The sequence below is a fragment of the Thunnus albacares genome, chromosome 24, assembly GCF_914725855.1.
Source record: "Thunnus albacares chromosome 24, fThuAlb1.1, whole genome shotgun sequence".
Lineage (NCBI taxonomy): Eukaryota > Metazoa > Chordata > Actinopteri > Scombriformes > Scombridae > Thunnus > Thunnus albacares.
In genome coordinates this window covers 13,561,183-13,582,505 of record NC_058129.1, presented here as the reverse complement: position 1 = coordinate 13,582,505, position 21,323 = coordinate 13,561,183, and the positions used below count along the sequence as shown (strand labels likewise).

Here is a 21,323-nt window from a genome sequence, read left to right as displayed (position 1 = left end):
TTTTGACTCCAATTTCTCTAGAACTTGCAGAGAAAAGTTTTTGTTTGTCTGTATAGCAAAACAAACTCTCAAAGAACCATCTGAACATCCCACACAAAAGGATGAAACGTCCTTTTCAGTCTCGCCAAGATGTCTTCTGTCACCGGAAGTTCAAGGAACCCGCCAGAAATCTTATTAAAACGTTCACCCCGGTCTAGCGAGGACAGGTGAAAAAAAAATCCACAGTTCTCATCAGGACAGTTGTTTGAGTTGTGAGAGATGCTCTGTCTGCCTCGCAGCAGTCGTGGCCGTAGCAAAGCTCTGGGCAAAGGGAAGTGAAGGGCACCGCTAGCTCAAGGCAAAGCACAGTAGGTAGCAGGACTCACACAATACAGATACACACACGCAAACACACACACACAGGCATCAGCTCATTTTTATACCAACTGTATCTTTGTTGTACTTTTACTTTTAATTGTACATATTTTATGAGATATGAGGCCAAGCAGAGTGGAGTAATAGTAAGAAAAAAAAACACACTATGTCATGATTAAACTTTATATAAGAGCACTGCAACTTACCAGAGTCAATAAGACAGTTACAGGCGCTCTATTAATGATAACATCTTGTCAATCCCTCTACAGAATATTCACATTGCAGTTGAGTGAAACTGATTAATATGCCTGTTTTTTTTTAAATTGTGCAACATGTAGATGGAGACATTCTTGATTAAACATGTCCTACACCTAGGCTGTATATAAAGGTGGTCGTAGTGAGGTATGACATCACCCGCTGGTTTACATTGGAGCTGGTTTAAGTTGCAGCTTATGTTCGGCACCATCTTTTCCATTTGGAGCCAGGACGTTCCAGATTAGGACTGTGGGGTGTTGCCTTTCATGCTCTGAAAACACGCCCCGCTAACTTGCACCAATGGGAACGCTAGCTTACTGGGAACACGGAATACTATGTATAGTATTATGATAATTGTAATGACTAGAATGGTAGTGACTCATTGAAAAAAATGATTGACTTAGTATTTCTAGAGAGAAATTGACGCTTTTTGAACGGGAGTCAGTTGGAGCATCTAATGTCCGTCGGTGGCACTTCAAGGTACTTCAACCTCAAGCTATAGACTTTTTCTGTTTTAGGTGTTGCCTGGTAATTAGGCCAAAGACCATTTTTGACAACTTTTTTTCCCCAAGAGTCCTTACACTAAGCTTTCTCTTTTTTTTACTGTGCAATGCAGAAGAGCAGACTCATTATGAAAAAGTCAAAGATGAAGAACAAACTAGTCGTCATAGGAACAGACAGGCATGCTGAGGGAGATGGTCTCTGAAAGCTAAAAAAAAGAGAGAGAGGAGAAATACACTAAGCTGTGTATTTTGTCATTGCTGTTGTCATTCATGTCGGATCTGGTCTTCGACGCCGCTGATAGCTGAGAGATAATTATGCTAATGCTAACGGCAGCGCTAGCCCTCCTAGGTTCACGGTGTCAGCGTTTCTCACGTGAACCGAGACACTCGGCGAAATGTCAGCCTCCGGCTCGTGTGTATAAGTGTGCGTATGTACGTGTGTTGAAGAGAGATGGCTTGAGATAAAGGAGGATCGGCCACAAGTGTGCGAAGAAACACACAAACATGCACACACACACACATACACCGACTTGCCTGCGCACATTTGCATGCTTTAACACACAAACACACACACACACACAGGCACCAAGCTCAGATATTAATTAAAGTTCATTGCTTCAGTAATTAGCAGGGCAGGATAATACCAATATGTGACTTATTGCCCCCCCCAGGTTCAGCTCTCCCTCGAACTTTAATTGAATGAGCGACATTAAAAACTTCAGAGGCTATTTGGCAAGGTTGACTAAACAGTCATAAACACCAAAGGAAACACTTCAAGCAGAGGGGAAAGGCTTCTCAAAAACCATTAAAAGTGTCCTCTTCCTTTAGCTCGAGGGATCTTACTTTTTCAGCACATAACAAACAAAATGAGTTTAAGTTTCACACTTTTTCCCCCCCAATTTATTACAAATAATTATAATTGTCTATAATTCCTGACTGTCAGAAAAGAAAAGTTGGTCGATTCAACTCGATGTAAATCTGTGAGGCTGTAGATAGAGGTGTTGTTATATTGCTTTATATAATATTATATATGTGTTTGAACTGTAATAAACTTAATAAATATACCAGTAATTTGATTAGCGATAGGAAAAAAATAATGTTATATAACATATTGACAATAATTGTGGCTCATTATTGAGATTTGCTTACCAAAATTCACATAGGATACACTGAAAAACATGAACTGAAACAGATTTGAGGGTTTTTTCTTTAAACTTCATAAGCATCATATTATGTTTCATAAAAATGTAATAATTCCTTCTGATATTAGCGGAGGCACTCTTTACCTCCTCCACTGTAACACACTGCAGGAAAGCAGGAAGTTTTCACATTTTTTATGTCCTCATGCACCTAAATGTATTTAATTTTATCTCTTGCAGAAATGTTCATAGTAATAGATGGAAAAACGTGAGGAAAAACAAATGTGCTGCTGATTGTGCACTACAAGTAAGATGAAAAACAATAAATAGTTGATCTATGGAAAATACGCTTAGTTACTGGCTTTCTTAGCGTGAGATAAGAAGATCACTATTGATTTCAAGGACAGAGCTGGAATCAGGACATGTTTGAGAATACTGGAGGCAGCTGGAAACAGCTAGCAAAGAAAATTCCCCTAATTTCACCTTTAATGCTCCATACTTGAGCTGTAATGCACATACATGAGATGGACATCAATGTTATCATCTCGATGCATGTCCCAAAATGTTGAACTATTCCTTTAAAATCTGATTTTCACTTTTCACTATTTTTTTTGAATCATGAGCCCTGCCAATAATTAATAATTATCTTGATCTCCGTTAATTCTTTGCTTGTTTGCTCTCCCTTTCTGTCTTTGCATCAAGCCAATCAATCACGATGGCTCTGCTGTCTCAGTCTCAAATCTTATACACACACACACACACACATACACACACACAGACAGGGACACATACATCCTCATGTACACATATATACAAAGGCATGCACACAATTACACACACACACACCACACTGTTTCTGCGGCGCCTTTGTGCTCCTTTAACCTTGAGGTCTGCAAGCGCCCAACTGTGATAATCTCTCAGACTGCCTTCATTACTGTTATAGGACACACACACACACACACACACACACACACACACACACACACACACACACAGACAGAGACAAGCATCAAGAAAAAGCACATACATTCAAACCCCAACATGACCACACCTACCCGTCACACGTACACACACACACAGGCCTGGTAAAAGGTGGAACATTTAAAAGCCATCTTTTTTTTCCTCACTATTGACTTGGATCAGCATTAGGCTCATCAGATAGTCAGGATAGTGCTGTGTGTGTGTGTGTGTGTGTGTGTGTGTGTGTGTGTTATTGGCTGTCCTCCCCCTAACTGGCTAGACGGACACAGCCTCCAGGAATGTCAAACCTCCAACCTGCATTCTGATGTGGGCACCCGCAGTCACTTGTACACCGTCGCCCACCGTGCGTTAGTGAGTGTGCGTATGTATGTGTGTGTGTATGTGTGTGTGTGTGTGTGTGTGTGCTTTCCTCGTCTTTGCACATTTTACTGAGTGACAGGCCCTGGGCGCCGTGGTAACCAGACAGGTACAGAAACAAAGTGGAGAGATGGAGAGGAAACTTTCGGCAACACATCGTTAGCAAATCTGTGTTTGGTGTGTGTGTGTGTGTGTGTGTGTGTGTGTGTGTGTGTGACTCCAACAAAAGCCAAATGTAGAGATGTTCTTTTGATCGTTGGTCTAAAATGAGCACAAATTTTAAATATATTCTTTGACTTCTACTCCTAATAAGTGACTGTTAACATGCAGAAAAGCACATGCATGTTTACATATCAGATAGGTGAGACTGTGCATTGTGTGTGTGTGTGTGTGTGTGTGTGTGTGTGTGTGTCCTGTAAGTACCAGTGACAGTGGCTTGGCACGGGATCTGCCCTGCCAGTCAGTCTACCTTTCGCACTTTTTCCTCGCCTTTCATCCCTCCGTTCCCTCTGCGACACAAGCTCTGGTTTTGGAGAAAGTTTTGAATGATTGCTTCTTTCATCTTTTCACCAGTGTGTGTGTGTGTGTGTGTGTTCATGTGTGTGTGTGTGTGTGTCAGTCTCAATCAATTGCCTTTGCCTCTGTCTGCTCCCTTTTTCTATCAAAACTGGCTGAGTGACAAAAACTTGACTTTTCTGCGAGTTCGAGCTTTCAATTCACCTCTAAACAATAAGCTGAATGAACACCTGATGTCATTATTAGGAATAAAAGCAGAAGACGCAAGCAGATGATGACACATACATTTAAAATTGAAGAGCAGCACAACTGGTGAGGCTGTAAAGGTACCCTGCTTTTAGTAAAACCAGTTAATTTTAAGTATCAAATATTCTTAATATTTTTTCAACTTTGGTAAAGGTTACAAAAACATTGTTTTTTTCCCCCACCAAATCGAGCCGTTCCACATTACATCTTACATTAAAGTCGACGCTGGTAGCGCACGTCAGCCTGCAGTATGTCACAAACATGATGACCATGGCAATATAATAAGCTGATTTAAGTAAGGAGCACTTGGGTCAGTGCCATTGTGCCCTTCATTCATGTGAGACAAGTCAATAGGAAAAAGAACTTAGAATAAAAGCTAAGGAGAGCAGTAGAATACCTTTTTTAATTTCTCAATGCAAGTAAATCCTTCAAAAGAAAATCTCTTTATAGATACAGTATGCCTATAATTGAAACTTCATTCAAATTCATAATAAGAGGTAAGGAGGGCAGAGGTAGAATACCTTTTCTTTCTTCAATGTTAACAAATCCTTAAAAACTCTCATACCCGACAGTGTATATTCTGATTTTTTTTCCTCTCAAACAGCAGAAATGTGACAAAGAGACATAATTAGCTTGTGTAAGAAAGCGTGTGTACTGGTTTTTAAACTGGCAGAAATGGTCTAAAACATCCCAGTGGTGTATGTTCACTACGGTATTAGAAGAGTCACACATTTGTACTTGTCCACAGCTCAGCGTTGGGTTCAGGGATTGTGATTTGGGCGTGTTATAAATATATTCCACCTTCGATGTTCAGCTCTGACTCTGACACACAACTTTTTCTTTTTTTTTTACCCCGTACCTGAAGGTCCTCTGGCTCGCACTGTCAGTCCCTGAACTATGATACTGCTGTCATATGTAAAACACATCATAAACTCACTGTTGAGTTGCTACAGCTATATGGTATAATAAATTAAAACTGAGATAAACGAGGGCAAAGTCACGAGGTATAAATACAATGCTGATGACAGAAATATTGTTGGCATATTTAAAAATATCATAGTCAAGTCATAAAAATGATTTCTTTTAGCCACACTAAAAATGTTGCTCTAGGGCAATGTTGGTCTGCTGGACCACTTTGGAAAACTACTGGATGGATTCCTAAGAAATTTCTAAGAAAGACCTCCCTTGTGCCAAGAGGGTGAGTCATAATAACTTTGGTAATCCCCTGATTCTTCCTCTGGAGCCAGCATGAGTTTGACATGTGTGGTTTTGACTAAATATCTCAACAACTACTGAATGGATTGCCATTAAATCTAGCACAAACATTTATGGATAACTGTCATTATTTTGTTGATCCTTTATCTTTTCATGTACTGAAGTGCCATCAGGACAAAATTTTAAGTTGTCAAAAACTTTGGTTTGTGACCAAACACCCGCAAAACTAATGACATCCCATCAGCCTCATGTTTACTTTGTGTTTCATTCATATTAGTGAATGTTAGCAAGATGGTGTACACTGTAAACTTTATACCTGCTAAACGCATGTTAGCGTTGTCATTATGAGCATGTTAGCACAAAATGACAATGAAAATTAAATATAATAGGAATTAACAGTAACAAATTTCATGTTTAGCTGAGTTGTTATTTACAAATCATACAAAAATGTGTTAAATAAGCGATTTAAGATACTTAACAAGCAACACCTTTTATAGTCTTACACTGGCTTTGAACAGCAGATGAGGATCTAGCTTGATATTTTTTTTTTTTTTTTACAGTGACATTTCGAATTGCTGATTGAAAATGATCCCGTTGAAACTTTGCAAACAAAACTCATAATGGTTCAAATTTGTTCTAGTATTTATGAGCAATACACATTAACCTTCTTTACAAGCTCAGTCAATTTAAGAGAAAAATAAGCCTGCTCACAATTCATTGCTAGACAAAAAAAGAAAAAAAAAAGAGTTCACATGATGAAAAATAATTTCAAAAAGACATAAAAGACAAGGTAATGACCTAGACAGTTACAATTGGAGAATCTGTGAAAAAGAAACTTGCAGGAAGAACTGCTATGAGATTGGCACCACAGATGGGACTTTCTTCTGACTTTGTACTAAAGAGATTTCAATTACATTTTTTTTTTTATTCCCCAAGTTTGATTGAGAAACCTCTTCATCTCTTCAGCCATTGATGGAAAACAAATAATTAAATTAAAACTTTTTCACCTGCAGCAGTAGACAAAAATCTTGTGCTTAGCCTTCCAAGGCAAGTTTCTCCACCTTTAGAACTGCATTTAAAGCGGCATAAATGAATCCACCATAAACAAAAACATGTTAAAATTGAGGATGAGTGAACCGAGCCGGTAAAGTGTACATGTATTTAGACACAAAACAGCAATCTTTTCTCAATGCCCCGACAGCATCCTTGGAGAGATTTAATTTCCCCTCAAGTGCTTGCCTCCCATCTCTTAGAAAAGTATGTTGCCGCTTCGCTACAAGGTTCCCCCACTCGGAGGATGTGTCTCTCTTTTTCATAGTTCAAGTGTCTAATCTTCTGCGTCTCAAGGTCAGCGTTTGTATGCACTCTTACAGGTCTTGATTCAAACAAATGAGACAAGAAAATTAATCGGAGGCGATGAGGATGTGTGTGTGTGTGCGTGCGTGCGGGCGTAAATGCAAATGATTATGTATGTGTGTGTCCAAAAGTGGAGTCGGTGGAGGCAGAGCTCAGCTGCTCAGGTCCCGGGCCCTGCGGAATAGATCGAGGGATGAGAGAAAGATAAAAGACGGCAAAAGGAAAAGGTGGAAGAGGGAGAGCGATCACAGTCGGAAAGGTTGTGTGTTTGAAAGTGTGTGTTTCTAGGTCTCTAAACTCCCGTTTACAGGCGTGTTTACTCATCCAAATCTACAAATAGTCCTGCGTTTTGTTGTCAAGCTTCAAGGCAATCACGTCTCCACCTTATGATTCAGTTCTTGTGTCAGCTAGGGGTCGTCACAGGAAAATGAGGTAATTCTGGCTGTATTTAACCCCGAAATCTACTTCTAAACTGTCTTTTGAGCAAAGCATTTAAGCTCAAACTGCTCTACAGGAACAAGACAACTGTGGTGGCACAGAGGCTAAAGAGTATAAAGCAGGGTGTTGATTAAAAGCATGCACGCGGATTAAATATTCTTCTTGTTGTCACATAAATAAAGCTTTGCACAAAAGCACAAAAGTTCCCATGTGGTTACGATAAAAAGGGTGTAACTGCTTTGTATGGTGTTGGGACTTTAAAGAGGCCATGAAAAGGGGGGGGGGGGGGGGGGGGGATTTTCACTTACTGTAAATCTAATATAATAATGTATATATACATTAAGTTTCTCCTAACTTCATGTCAGCCGTTCTATGTAAATCATTTATCACGAGGGAAATTAAATAAACAGAGAGCTGGGTGGTGAAAGAGAACAGGAGGGGCACATTTTCATCCCTGTCATCTATCCATCCATCCATCCCTCCCCTTCCTCCTCTCCTCTTTTCATCCTTTCGCTCCCTCACATCTATTATTCACTCCATTTGGCAGCCAGGTTCACACCTAAATAATCCTCCATGTCGTCTATCTCCTCACTTTATCCACTCTCCTATGAATCCGTTCCTCTCTGTCTACCTACAAGTACCTTCTTCTCTTTTGAGATGTTCATGTTTGTTTGAATAGGAATGAAAACTTTGATTCTGTTTAATTTTAAGAAATGTTTCATGGGAATGTCGAGCGGGGGGAAATGAAACAACATCTTTCTCTTGGCAGATGGAGACTGAGCCAGTGTTCATTTATTTTATCGTCTTGGCCTCAATATAAGACAACCCTCATTATGAGATACCTGCTTTTAGAAAAAGTTACCAAAACATACTCACACACACTCTCCTGTCAAGCTATCAGGATCATTTTCTCAGGCTTTCAGCATTTTTCAGACCTTTTTTGACAGATGAATCGGTTCCTGGTTCACTTGACAAGAATTTATTTCCTCTGTGGCAGAAAAACACTTCACACGAGCCATCAGAAACTACTGCAGCTTAAAACTTAAACTTAATACTTATTAAAACACTTTTAGGGCTGATCTAACTTGCTAAGCCTAGGAACAACTGCTTGAGCCGCTGTTACATCGATACTATCTCCCTTTAATATTTCATGGTGTGAATACGCAATTATTGTCCAGAATTTCCAGATAAAAAAATATCCTCTTATATTTGGTCCAATACACTATTATCCAATAAGAAGGTCAAATATTTCCTTTGCTTGTCTGTTCCACAACAGAGGACCCAATTACAAAAAAAGGCAGATTTGTATTTTGTTTTACATAAAAGGTTGTACAAACAGTTGTATTATCAGATAAGGTTTCACTTCACGGTAGATGCTTGTATATAGTCCCAGAGGCCAACTGCTAGCCTTAACTGGAAAATATTCGGAGCCATCTGTAACTCTCTTATCAAGGTTGATCTTGTCATTATTCCACCTCTAACCAAACACAACCGCTGACCACACAATAGCCTTAAACCCTCGCACACAAGGATGTACATGTGAACACACCCAGAGAACGAGCGGGACATTATTAAGTAATGAGTCAGCCGGTTTGGACCGACAGCTCAGGAATCAACTACTGGCACAGACACTATATGCTGGCCCCATCTGCTAAAATGCTACATGTGTGTGTGTGTGTGAGGATAAATACAGCAAACAAAGATACAGCTGTGTGTGTGTGTGTGTGTGGTGAAAATATGGATATATGGAGGTAGAGATATAAAAATGAATTAAATTGCCATCATTAATGACTTTTTTTGGGCCACAGTTGAGGGGTGGGGGTGGGGTTAAAATGAAACTGTGATGTTATCTATTACAAATGTGTGGGCATGTCAACACACACACACACACACACACACACACACACACCACCACATTCACATTCAGAGCTTTAACACTAGGTTTTCCCACATGTGCCGACTCCAGATGGCCTCAAAGAGACACCGGGTAATGCCAACATCACATGTGCGCACACAAACACACACACACACACACACACACACACACACATATATATACAAAGGAATGACCCACCCATGAGACCCCTCTAACCAGGTTTCATGCTGGGATCAAAAACAATGTATTAAAAAACAAAAAAAAAAAGAAGAGGAAATCAAAAACGGATGGTGGTGAAGGCTTTACAGAGAGAAATTACCTCCCTTACAATAAGAGAATAAAATGGAAGGATCTTTGCGACGGCATCAAAGCGACGCCAAGAGCGCCTGCACGTGCACGCACACACACACACACACACACACACGTGACACATCATGAACGAAATGAAAATTAAACTTAATTTCACATAATTCCCAAATGAGCCAACCTGTCAGCACGGTTGCACCTGAGGATGAGGTTTACTCCTATAAAGGGCGATTCCCTTGATTTTTGTTGATATATATTAACATTTAACATGTCAGGATATATATAGACGTACAGTATCGCCCTTCTCTGGCACTCATGGATGATTTTGGCGTGGCAGTTTAGGTCCCTAATGACATGATGATGAATTCCAACATTAACATTAACAAGTTTCTGTCCAAATGTAGCTTAAATTTTAACCGACTTTCTAGAAAACCAGCAAAAGAAAATTTGAATTAATGCTTGTTTCCATCTACTGATGTTATGTGCATATTTGGAGTCGGCTCGTCGAGATCAACGGCTGTTGGTGCAAATTTTCTAGACAGAGGTCATTAAACCGCAGAAGAAGGAGGCGCAACAAGATGATGTAATTAAAATTGCACCAGTCAGTCCTAAACATGATGGAAATATTGCGTTTATGTTCGTTTCATACATTAATTTGAAGAGATGGTTTCGTCTCTTCAGCAGATGATTAAGTCACACGATTCATGTATGTCATGATTTATTCACTAAGTCTGTTTCTATTACACTTTATCACGCTTTGATTTTATCGACACAGTTTCCACTCAGGTTTTCTTTATGCGCAATTCAAAAATACAAATAAAAACAGGAAAACGCACCTAATGGATCTGATCAAACCATTATTTCAAACCAGTGCAGTAAGTACTGATACTATTAGTGACACTTGTGTTTGACAAGTTAAAACGTCTGCTGTGAGAAAGGTCTAAAGACACGACAGCGCACCACATGCAATTAAAATTTTCTCTTGTGAGTTCTATGCTGATGACTTTTATATTTCTGTTAAAGGTCATAACTTCAACAAATTAGATAGATAAGATTTATCTGACAACAATAAAAGCACATGCAAGACTGTAGCGCTGACCTACAAGTAAATTATCGAGGATAAAAGCACACTGAAGCTAAAAGTGTATTTCCATTGTGGTCCTCTAAAGGGAGAAGGCAAGATCGGTTCATATAATAACGTGAACGGCAAATTTAAAGACCCTACACATGCTTGGTAGATCTTTGTAGTTTTTAGTCATTCTGCCTGGTTAGCAGCTTGACTTCACCCGACTTTGAACCTCAGTAGTGATCAAACTAACCACAGTTAAGTGAAAACACCTGTGTGGTTTACAGGGCAGGTTCAACGGCTAACTTACTGTCATCTACTCAAATAAAAACTCAACAAACGCACACACAGGATCTACTACAGGTGCTCCTCCCAAGCATAAAAGTGACAGATATATCAACTCTATTTAAACTAATAGAAGAAAGATGTGGACACGTGACTTTAAGGATATATTTCAAGGTAATAATAATGAGAAAATGTATCAGATTTGTTTTATTTGATGAGAATAATACACTTCAGTAGGAGGATAAAATCCAATCCCTGACTGAACTCACATGTCATATCTCTAAGGAAAGGAACCTTCAAGATGTGTTGTCCCTCTCTGCACCCCGTAGAAAAACAACTTATTCTCTGTAGAAGTGCACTGACCTTTCAGAGCTGGTAAAGCAGAGCAAACACTAAACGACAGAGCTAATTGTTTCACCCTAGAGTCCATTCTGTTGCTCTCATTTCTCTTTACTTCCACCAGTCCTCTCCATCATTTTCTTCTAATTTCTCTGTATTACCGTCTCCTTATGCTCTCTCTCATGGCGACGTGTGTGTATGTGTGTGTGTGTGTGTGCATGAGTGTGTGGGTGACCTTCCTGAACTGTATGGCCATTTATGGAGATTAGATAAAGTTGCCTCTTGTGTGACTCATTGGCATGCATTAAGCAGAGCACAACAATAACATACACACACACGTACAAAACGCACGCACACAAGACGACCATCTTAAATCGGGGATATAGGGCCAAATTAAAGGTAAAAGGTTTCTTCTTTTGTGAGACATCATTTGTTTTTCAAAAAGCCATGTTCAGTGTCCTTTCCCCCCCTCTCTAATGGATTTTTGATTTTTCCAGAGCATGCAACACAATTAGCTCGTCTTTCTTTTTTTATTAATGACACATTTACTCTTTTCTTTTCCCTCACTGTTTATTCTTCCAGTAAATTGGAGAGCGAAGAGGTCTTATAAGTGCGTGCCATGTGTGTAGGTGTGCGGCAGTATGTGTTATTTGAATATGCTTAGTGCTCATTATTTTTTGTTTTCTGTTTTTCTAAAAACCTATAAATTTATCAGTATTTGTTAAATTAAAAAGATGAAAATCTATTTTAAAAACTGAACAATGGCACAGAAATCAAGGTAAAAATCTGATTTTTAACCACACCATTAGCAGTGAAGACGCTATAGTTTAACCAACGGGGACAATAGTTTACTTATTTTTCATTTTCTCCACATTTTTCTCTTGACTTTCTATTATTATAAGAATTTTATGAGGTTGCATGTATATACTGTGTGTGTGTGTGTATGCTCCTGTCTCTTGCTAGTTGGTGTGTGTCCATGTATTGGCAGTCCAGCAGGTGCTCATGGCGGCGGCCAGTGTGTGTGTTTCACAGTTAACTATGGTGAGGACACTGACATTGTCATGTACTAAAGCATGCATGTCAAGGTCAGTACACATATATGCTCTCTTTTTTAGACAGTATCTAGGAAATAATATTGAGAAATAAGGAAGCAATAAGGATAAATCTTTATCACTTGCGCACCCGTGCAAGACTGGAGTTTGATTGCTTGATAGGGGCGGGACACTCGTGTATATGCAGCGTCATAGTGAGCAGGGTTAAGAAGAAAGCAGTCTGGAAACATGTGTGGACTGTAGTTTCTAAGTAAAAAGTCTGCTCTGACTGTACCAAAAGTCCTTTTCTACTGCAGAAACTTTTCTGAGAACCCAGGAACCTGTTTAGGAAATCAGGAACTTCCCTCGCTTTTCATCTAAAAGGAACCAGGGTACTCTTTGATGGCCCAGGAACAAAAAAAAATACTTAGTAATATACTTGCAATTAATCTGAAACAAGGAAATGCAAATTCTACAGAGATCATTTCTTGTCTAAGATGTAATTAAAAGGGACGTGCACATTTCCAGATTTATATTTTTAGTCCGGGGCTCTACTGGAATATATTGGCATGATTTACAGTTCAAGAGACTCCTTATTTATCTTATACTGGCCCTTAATGCAGCCCCTCAGTTCAGCCTCTGTCTGAAACGTCCCGTCTCTTTAAGGCTCTGCCTCCTGATCAGCCCACTCCGTTCTGATTGGTTAGCTCCAGGACGCTGCATCTCAGCAGACTTCTGCCAGCTCCGAAGGCTACGTGAACAGTAGCAGTAGTGGTTGGAATTCAGTTTTTTTCCTTCTGTACTCGAAATGGAAAGTCCTCAAATACATCCGTACAAGTTCGAGCCCAAATCCGGTCTAAAATATGCGAGCGGACAACGTGAACAGCCTGTGGAACAACCTCGGCAACCAAGGGCACAGAAAGGACGTTCGTTTGTGGGCGTGTGCAAACAATCGGACATCATCACGAGGAGGAAGTAGAGGTAACATTGCTAACGAAGCGTTCAGAGCAGACTGAAGCCCTGGCTTTTGACTTACAGGGAGAATTTTCAGTTACGTTCACCTCAAGTTTTGAATCTTTGACCATGTTTAACATAGACATCTGACATCATTACAGTATAAAAATAACAAAATCACAAAAGCATGATGTCTCCTTTAAGTTCTTTTATGTCATCATTTGTTATGGATACCACTGTTAATTTGGTGATGATGTTCTGTAGAATAGTAACAATAACGATGAGGCTGCCTCCTTCATTTTGATCAGACTAGGCAGGCAGAGGGGAAAAAAAAGGAAAATTTAAACGACCACTTTCTCCAAAATGTCTCAAGTCTTTCCACCTGATTCACACTTGGCTCTTCAACATAATGCTTTCACTTGGCCTTCACTTTTAAGAGTCCGCCTTCATAAAATTCATCCTCGCCACCACCAAACACTCGCGCTCACGTCTTTTATTCCCTCTGCCTTCATTCCTCGTTTCATTTTCACTTCTCATCTTTTTTCATACCGATTCCCCCTCACCACCAGGTGCGGCTCTGTCGTTCTCTCGTACTGAGCTCTGCTACACAGAAATCTTCTGAGAAAGACACACAGTGCACAAACCGAAATGATTATCGCAAGCAGAGCTTCCCTCCTGGGTCCATGTCCCACTTCCTCGCCAAGCAGCGCATGACCATACTGCCGCCGCCGTGTGAATGACGGACTTCTGGCACAGAATGGCAGAATGGAGGACAAAAAAAATCCCACTCAAGGAGCAGATGCTTACTTCCTCTTGACATATGCCCCTGAGATGGAGCGGGGCGGATGGGAAATGGAGGGGAAGGCAGGGAATATTAGAGAGGGAAGAAGAAGGGAGGAGGAGGAGGGTGTTAATCTGGACGAACAAGGAGAGAACAGAAGAGATGAGGATACAATGAAAGAGATGAATGCAAAGGGTAAGAAGGCAAGGATTTATGTTTCTGTTCTTATAAAAAAAAAGAAATTACAAGAAAATGTTATTTGAAGACAGCTTTGTTGCTAGGATCACATTACAGTATCCATCTGCAACTACAACAGAGCGCTCCCAGAGCCATTAAGACTGAGGATTTTTTTTTTTTTTTTTAAAAAAAGCTCTCACTTTCTAATGAATTAGAGCCAAGGGCACGGGGCCAGGTCACAATGTCAGAGAATGAGTTTAAAAGAGAGAGTACGAGAGAGCCAGAGAGGAAAGTGAGCTCCTTCTCGGGCTAAAGATGAACAGATGGTGCTGAGTGGTGAAAGAAGAGATACGAAGGGATGAGACGGAATGACGCAAGAGAGAAGGAGATGAAGGGATTTTGAGAGCTGCCACATTTTCCAGCTTCCCCTCTATGTCACTGTTTCTCTTTGCATCATTTCTACTCTTTAGATATTGTCGACAGGTGACCAAACTACATTAAAACTAGAAATACGTTGCGTTTTTTGTGTGCCTCCAACAAGCTGCAGTTTACCTCCATGTCTGTCCAGACTCATATGATATTTGTAGTGAAGCCTTATAGGATTTTTAATAAAAGGTATAAAGTGTATTTTTCGGCCAATAAAGCTGATTCTGATAGAACACAAAGTTGTAGCCATGACAGTAAACATTGCTTCAGCTACAAATTCTAAAACATGGACACACAAGTTCACACACATCTTCAACCAAGCAGCACAGAAGATTTACACAATCAAGGTGGGAACCCAAGATTAGTGTCACCAATCCAGTATCTGACCACATGTGAGATATGGTCACAATCTCCCCTTCTGTTCCTGAATTATAGCGTTGAATAACGGCCAGAAAAGTGTTTTTATAGAACATTATGATGTCACAGTGAAGTTGAACGTTGACCTTTTGGATACAAAATGTCATCACTTTACCCTAGTAGACATTCATGTGAAACTTTGTCATAATTAGTGTATGAATTCTGGAGTTATGGCCAAAAATGTGTTTTGTGAGGTCACAGTGACCTTGAACTTTGAAGACTAAACTCTAATCATTTCACCTTAGACTCCAAGTGGACGTTGGTGCCACATTTAAAGAAATTCCCTCACAGTGTTCCCAAGATAATGCGTTCAACGTGAACGGGACGGATGTAAGGTCACAGTGACCTTGACCTTTGAAGGCCAAAATCTAATCAGTTCATCCTTGAGTCCAAGTGGACGTCGGTGCCACATTTGAAGAAATTCCCTCACAGCATTCCTGAGATAATGCGACGTACGTAGGGACAGACGACCTGAAGACACAATGCCTCCATTCAGAGTGCATTAACACTCTGCAGGGAGACAGAAATCAAATGATGTATTTCAGTTAATGGAAAAGTTACTCTGGTTACTGGCGGCTTTTGCAGCCTGAAAGCTATTTGCTATTTTTTTGAGAAATAGGCAATAATATTAGATATCAATAGTCACTTTAAATTGACTCAGATATTTCCCAGTGACAGGGTTTAAACGTCTGCGATGTCTGAGGAATGTAGTGTACATGACATGAAAGGTCACGATCCGTATTTAGAACGAGAATGTTTCACCAGTGGCTCGTTTCAAATACTTCACATTAAACTGGCCTTGACTGCAGGCCCAAAGAAAGAGGAAAAGCAATCATATTTATATAGGTTTAATCTAAAGGGTTGGTTCACCCAGACTACAATAAATAGATAAATAAATACATTTCATTCCATGCAGATAGCTGCCGTTTTATTCACCTGGGTTTTCACAACCACTTCAGCACAAATTGAAGTAACTGGAATTGCATTTGTGGTGGTTATCATTACTTCAGCAACAACGTGCCTGTAACTGTGGATGATCCACAGGACACCACTGTCAATGTCCAAAAGGACTATTTCTTTCAAAGTAGTCCCAACAAAAACAAACAGATTTGTCATGAAGTGGCACGTACGAGTGGTTTAAGAGAACTTATCACATTCAACTGTTTGAGCTGAACTTCTCTTCCAGTAGGTACGAACGAAATTCACGAGCGATCCACAACTTTCGTATGAGTCATGTACAGATAGTCTGCCTTTCTCCACAGAGGAAAAACACTTAAGAATTATAATACCTGATTCTGAATAAGAGTGTTAAAATATATGTTAATGGTGTGCAACATCATTTTGCAACTTAAAAAATATCAGCATATTCTGGCATGGCAACTTTTAAAGTTTAGTAGTTGTACCATCACCTACACTATAATATTCTCTCATCCGTCTCCATGACTGTCACATTACATTGACCACCGCCTCTATGTTATGTACTGCTTTGTTTTGACATGATGTTTTTTGACATGTCAAAGGACAGCATAAAGAGCACACATCACTGGCGGCTGTATTATTCTGATCGTTTCGGGGCCCCGAATACCTGTACAAGTACAGTCAGTGCAAGATTTTCATCTCTGCAGTGTCAACACACAAACGGAGCAGAACAGCAAGTCTTATATAGCGATAAGGGGGGGGGGGGGGGGGGGCAGATTATGTTAAAGATCAAATCTCATGAAGCACGTTGAAGTTTGTGCATTTAAGAGAGTTTAATGAATTGAATTTGGAAGGTTTGTCGGGCAAGCCTTTTAGGATAGGAATACAAGAGTTGGTTACAAGTCACATAAAACCAAAACTATCTGCATGGCTGGACACAACTAGAGGTAAGAAAGCTTTTTTATTATTTATTTACAAACTGACCTTTTTATTTTTCTTGACATTTTCTTCTCAAGTTCTTTTATTCTGTCTATCGCTCACCCGTAATGCTCATATCTTCCTCTTGTTTGTCATTTACTTAGAGGTAGTTATCACACAAAATACTGTATGTACAGACATTACACTCGTACTTGCACACACAAACACTCCCCAACAACCAATAACTGTTACAAGGTGAAATCTTTTCATTAAAGCAAACAAACAAGCGCAGTACATGCACACACTTACAGAGCACTGCAAACAGCGATTCTAAGTCTTTTATTAATAAGCGCAAGAATTTAATTAACGGCTATTGATAAGCCTCGTCTGTCTTAAGGACATGTTTGTTTGTTAATATGAATACACGAGTGTGTGTGTGTGTGCAAATGTGTGTGTGGGTGCGTGACTGTGTGTCTTAAGGACACGCTCGTTATGCAGTCATTATACGGTGATCTTGATTTGTCAAGCGTGAAAAGGAGAAAACACACACACACACACTTGCACGGCGTAAGATATAAACACGGTGTGTTGACGGATTAGATGGGAGTTTTTAATCATCTTAATTAAGCCTAATTGTTATTTGTTGAATATGTGGCATTTATGAAGTTCACGGGGATACAAAAGCAGATTGAGCACTAATTAAAATCCAAGAACTGTGTTTTATTACAAGAATCTGTTAAGGAGCGGTAGACGTTCAGCATCGGTTCAAGACAAATGAGTGGAAGATATGAGGAGATAAAGAGTATTAACAACAGCTAGCATGCTGTGTGATTACTGAGTTTTTTGCTCCTCAAGAAGAGTCAAACTTCTAAATTTGAGGCAGATTTTTAACCTTTTACCACCCACTGTTCCACTTTTATGATACTAACACTATGTGGAACTTTCCCAAGCTGCTATAAAAAGTTACAAAACTATGAACATGTAATATATATATATATATATATATATATATATATATATATATATATATATATATATATATATATACACAGATTTGCCCATTTGTTCATTGTGGTGATTAAAAAAGAAAAAGGTTTAAAAACTAATCCATGTAAGAGTCACAAACCTTAAAAAATTCAGAGCAGTCTGGCAGTCCAACATGTAATTAATCAACGATAAGCGCAGCCTCTTGACATCCACCTTTTTTTTTTTAGGAATTTTCACCTATTTGGCATTCCCAAATGGAAAAACTTATATAAGAAGAACTGTAAGGCCAATATTCATGTATTACATCTTCTAGTTTCTGTAAATGTGCTTGTTTAGCATGTGGCTAAAACTACATCAGTTCAAATATGGCTCAAAAAATGTTTCTGTCCTTGTCTATAATGTCTCATTTTTGAATAGCAGTAACTAGGACATGCTTTATGCCAGAACTATGCAAATCACCACATAACTTCTACATCTTTTCAACCACACCTGTATACCTCTAGGCCTAACCTTATGGGGGCTAGGGAGTTTTTAGTTTGTGGTGTGACTGGTGTCCCTGAACCTCTCTGAAACATCTCCAAGTGGCAAAATTGTGCCAATTACTTTTACTCATTACTGCGTGATGCTACACCGCTTACAACTGGCTTAAGCAGGTCGCTGGTGACCCGGTGGAGGTTAAGAGGTTAAACAATCAGAAGTAGTCTCTTGTTAGTAGGAAACATAGATTTATGTTGTGCAAGAAGCAATGTGGTCTTAATTTGACACAGCTGGGGATGTTGTAATGAATTGTGGGACAATATTAACTTTTGAGGTAAAGCAGAAGTAGAAATTATAGTGATAATTCTACGCAAACTGTTAGATTTTCAATCTTGCCGAGTTGAACCTCTCTACATTGGACTAGACCAGTGGTCCCCAACTTCTACTGTGTGTGTGTGTGTGTGTGTGTGTGTGTGTGTGTGTGTGTGTGTGTGTGTTAAAAGATGAATGTCTGATTCTTCTGTGTCCAGCAACAGTCGTCCTACAACAGTAATAACAGACTCTCAGGAAGACACATACAGCTCAAGCTCCTGCCAAAAGAAGACAACACCCGGCACTCCCCTCCTGGATGCACCTGAGGAAAGAATATCTGACACCACACACACACACACACACACACACACACACACACACACATACATCCTTGCACCTGAGTACAATCACATGCCAACAAAAGGCCACAGCACCGTCTGTTCCTGCCACACACACACACACACACACACACACCTCCTGTACACTGCCTCTCTCTTCTTAACACTTCATTTTAATTTTCTTATCTGATTTTCTACTATACTCAGCAAGTTGCAAGGATTTAACAGGGAATGCGTGGAATAAAAAAGACAAAATAACTGGTTCGGATCCATAATTCTGAAGTGAAATATGTAATACATAGCGCATACAGGTAGATATACACTCCCTTAGTGTATAGTTACATTTTAATTATACTTAAGTCTTAAATTATGGTGATAATCTCTTGATGTTAAAACATTACACACAGCACTTAAAAACGAGTTATTGATGCTTTAAGTGAGTGTGAGTGTGTGTTGGACAGATGTGGAGTGAAAACACTACAATGTGCAGGTGTAAGTAAACAATGTGCGAGTTGATGGAGTGTGTTACTGTGTGTGTGTGTGTGTGTGTGTGTGTGTGCATATGCAAGTTAATTGTCTCAAGGAGTTAGACAAGCCTTCATACATCATTAATACAAACACACACACATGTTTAGCAGGTTGCCAAAGTGCCACCTTACCCAGGTGGTGCGCATACGCTCACACGTGCGCATTTAACACCTTTTAAAAACCCCTGGTGACCCAGAAGAAATCGTGGACAGATTGAAGATAGGAGGATGGGAGAGGAGGAGGAGGAGGAGGAGGAGGAGGAGGAGGAGGAGGAAGAGATATCATGAAGAGGGAGGAAGACACACCTGTTATTAGCTTTTCTCCAGACGGTCGATCGGACAGAAGTTGGGACGAAGGATCGGAGGAGGGATGATGAGAAGGATTAGACAGAAGGAGATCCTGCGAGAGAAAGACAGAGATTGTCAGACATTAATAATGGATGCAGATCCTTAGAGACCATGTTCAGATGTTAATAATAGATAAGACTCAGCTGGAAGGGGGCAAAGAAACACCTCAGCAGAACTTACCTGAGGAAAAAAGAACGACAAGGATGATCGTTGAGAATTGCTTGACAATTGAGACATTTACTGAAACATTAAATTCTTACATGATAACATTTTAAAGTTTTAAACACTCCTTTTGAACCACTTTTGCTGGTTTATATTCAGATATAATGTAGCAGGAGTTGTCACCCTCAGAAGAAACCATCTGCTGCTGTTAATTACATTATAAGTCACTTCCACAGACTTAAAGTTTGCCTGAACTAGTCAAATTCAAGATGTAGATATAGTTTGTATTGATCAGAAATTGTTCTTATTTTGTCATGGCTCTCCCACAGAAATGCAACTTTCTTAGAGGCCACAGAAGTTAATATCATCGTTTGGCATTGTCTGTGACTGTATGCATATATGTAACATTTGTAATAAAGTTTGATTTTAAATGAGCTGAGAAAAGTTGTTTTCAGAGATATGTGGTTACCCCGCGACCCTTAAAAAGGACAAGATAAACCTTCAGTTCGAGTAAAACCACCGAAAAACAGCAAAACATTTCCTGAAAGAGCCTCGAGGTGGAGTTTAAACGTTCCCTCCCAACGAGAGCGGTTACATGCCAGATTGAAAATCAGACGAACCAAAAACTGACAAATTTCCGCATGAGAGGAGCGACAAGGAGAGGGCGCAAGCTAAATATCACTTACAAAGGCCCTTGTGCGCACACACACACACACACACCATAAATACAGATGCTTCTACACACGTGCACACTCACATATTTATGCATGTATCCGCACACTTGCAGAGGGATACACACAAACGCTAAAACACACACTTTAACATAGAGGGTTTGGTGTGTTGCCAGTTCTTGAATGATACTGAGAGGGGAGAAAGAGGGAGAGTACACACACACACACACACACACACTTTCTGTTGCATTGCCCTGCTCCATCCTCGCTCCCTCTTTCTCTATCTACACACACACACACACACATACAAGCAAATGAGCAGCACACTTAAACTAAATGGGTGGCCTGATGGTGAATCACTGTCATTTAGCAACAAAGACCTCAGCTTGTTGTCCCTTCATCCCCCTCTCTTCCTCTCTCTTTCTCTTTCTGGCCAATATGGGTGTGTAATTGTTGTTGAAACACACACACACACACACACACACACACACACACACACACACAAACACACACACACACAACCCTATACACAGATCAACAGAAACACACATAATCTACATTCACGTCTAGCGACGAATACATGTGTGAAACACACACACACTGTATGGGTGTATAATTACAGTGAGTGAAGCAGCACTAAGGAATAA

The 21,323-nt window shown here is 39.8% G+C and overlaps 1 protein-coding gene across 9 annotated transcripts in view; it reads right to left on the bottom strand.

The window, feature by feature from the left end:
* ccdc28a (coiled-coil domain containing 28A) overlaps positions 1–21,323 on the bottom strand; it is a 223,490-nt gene that overhangs the window by 88,737 nt on the left and 113,430 nt on the right. For all 9 annotated transcript variants that reach the window (XM_044345265.1, XM_044345258.1, XM_044345262.1 and 6 more), the window contains one exon: positions 19,802–19,895. In XM_044345265.1, coding sequence (XP_044201200.1) covers positions 19,802–19,895 — 94 coding nt within the window. The remainder of the gene's footprint in view (positions 1–19,801; positions 19,896–21,323) is intronic.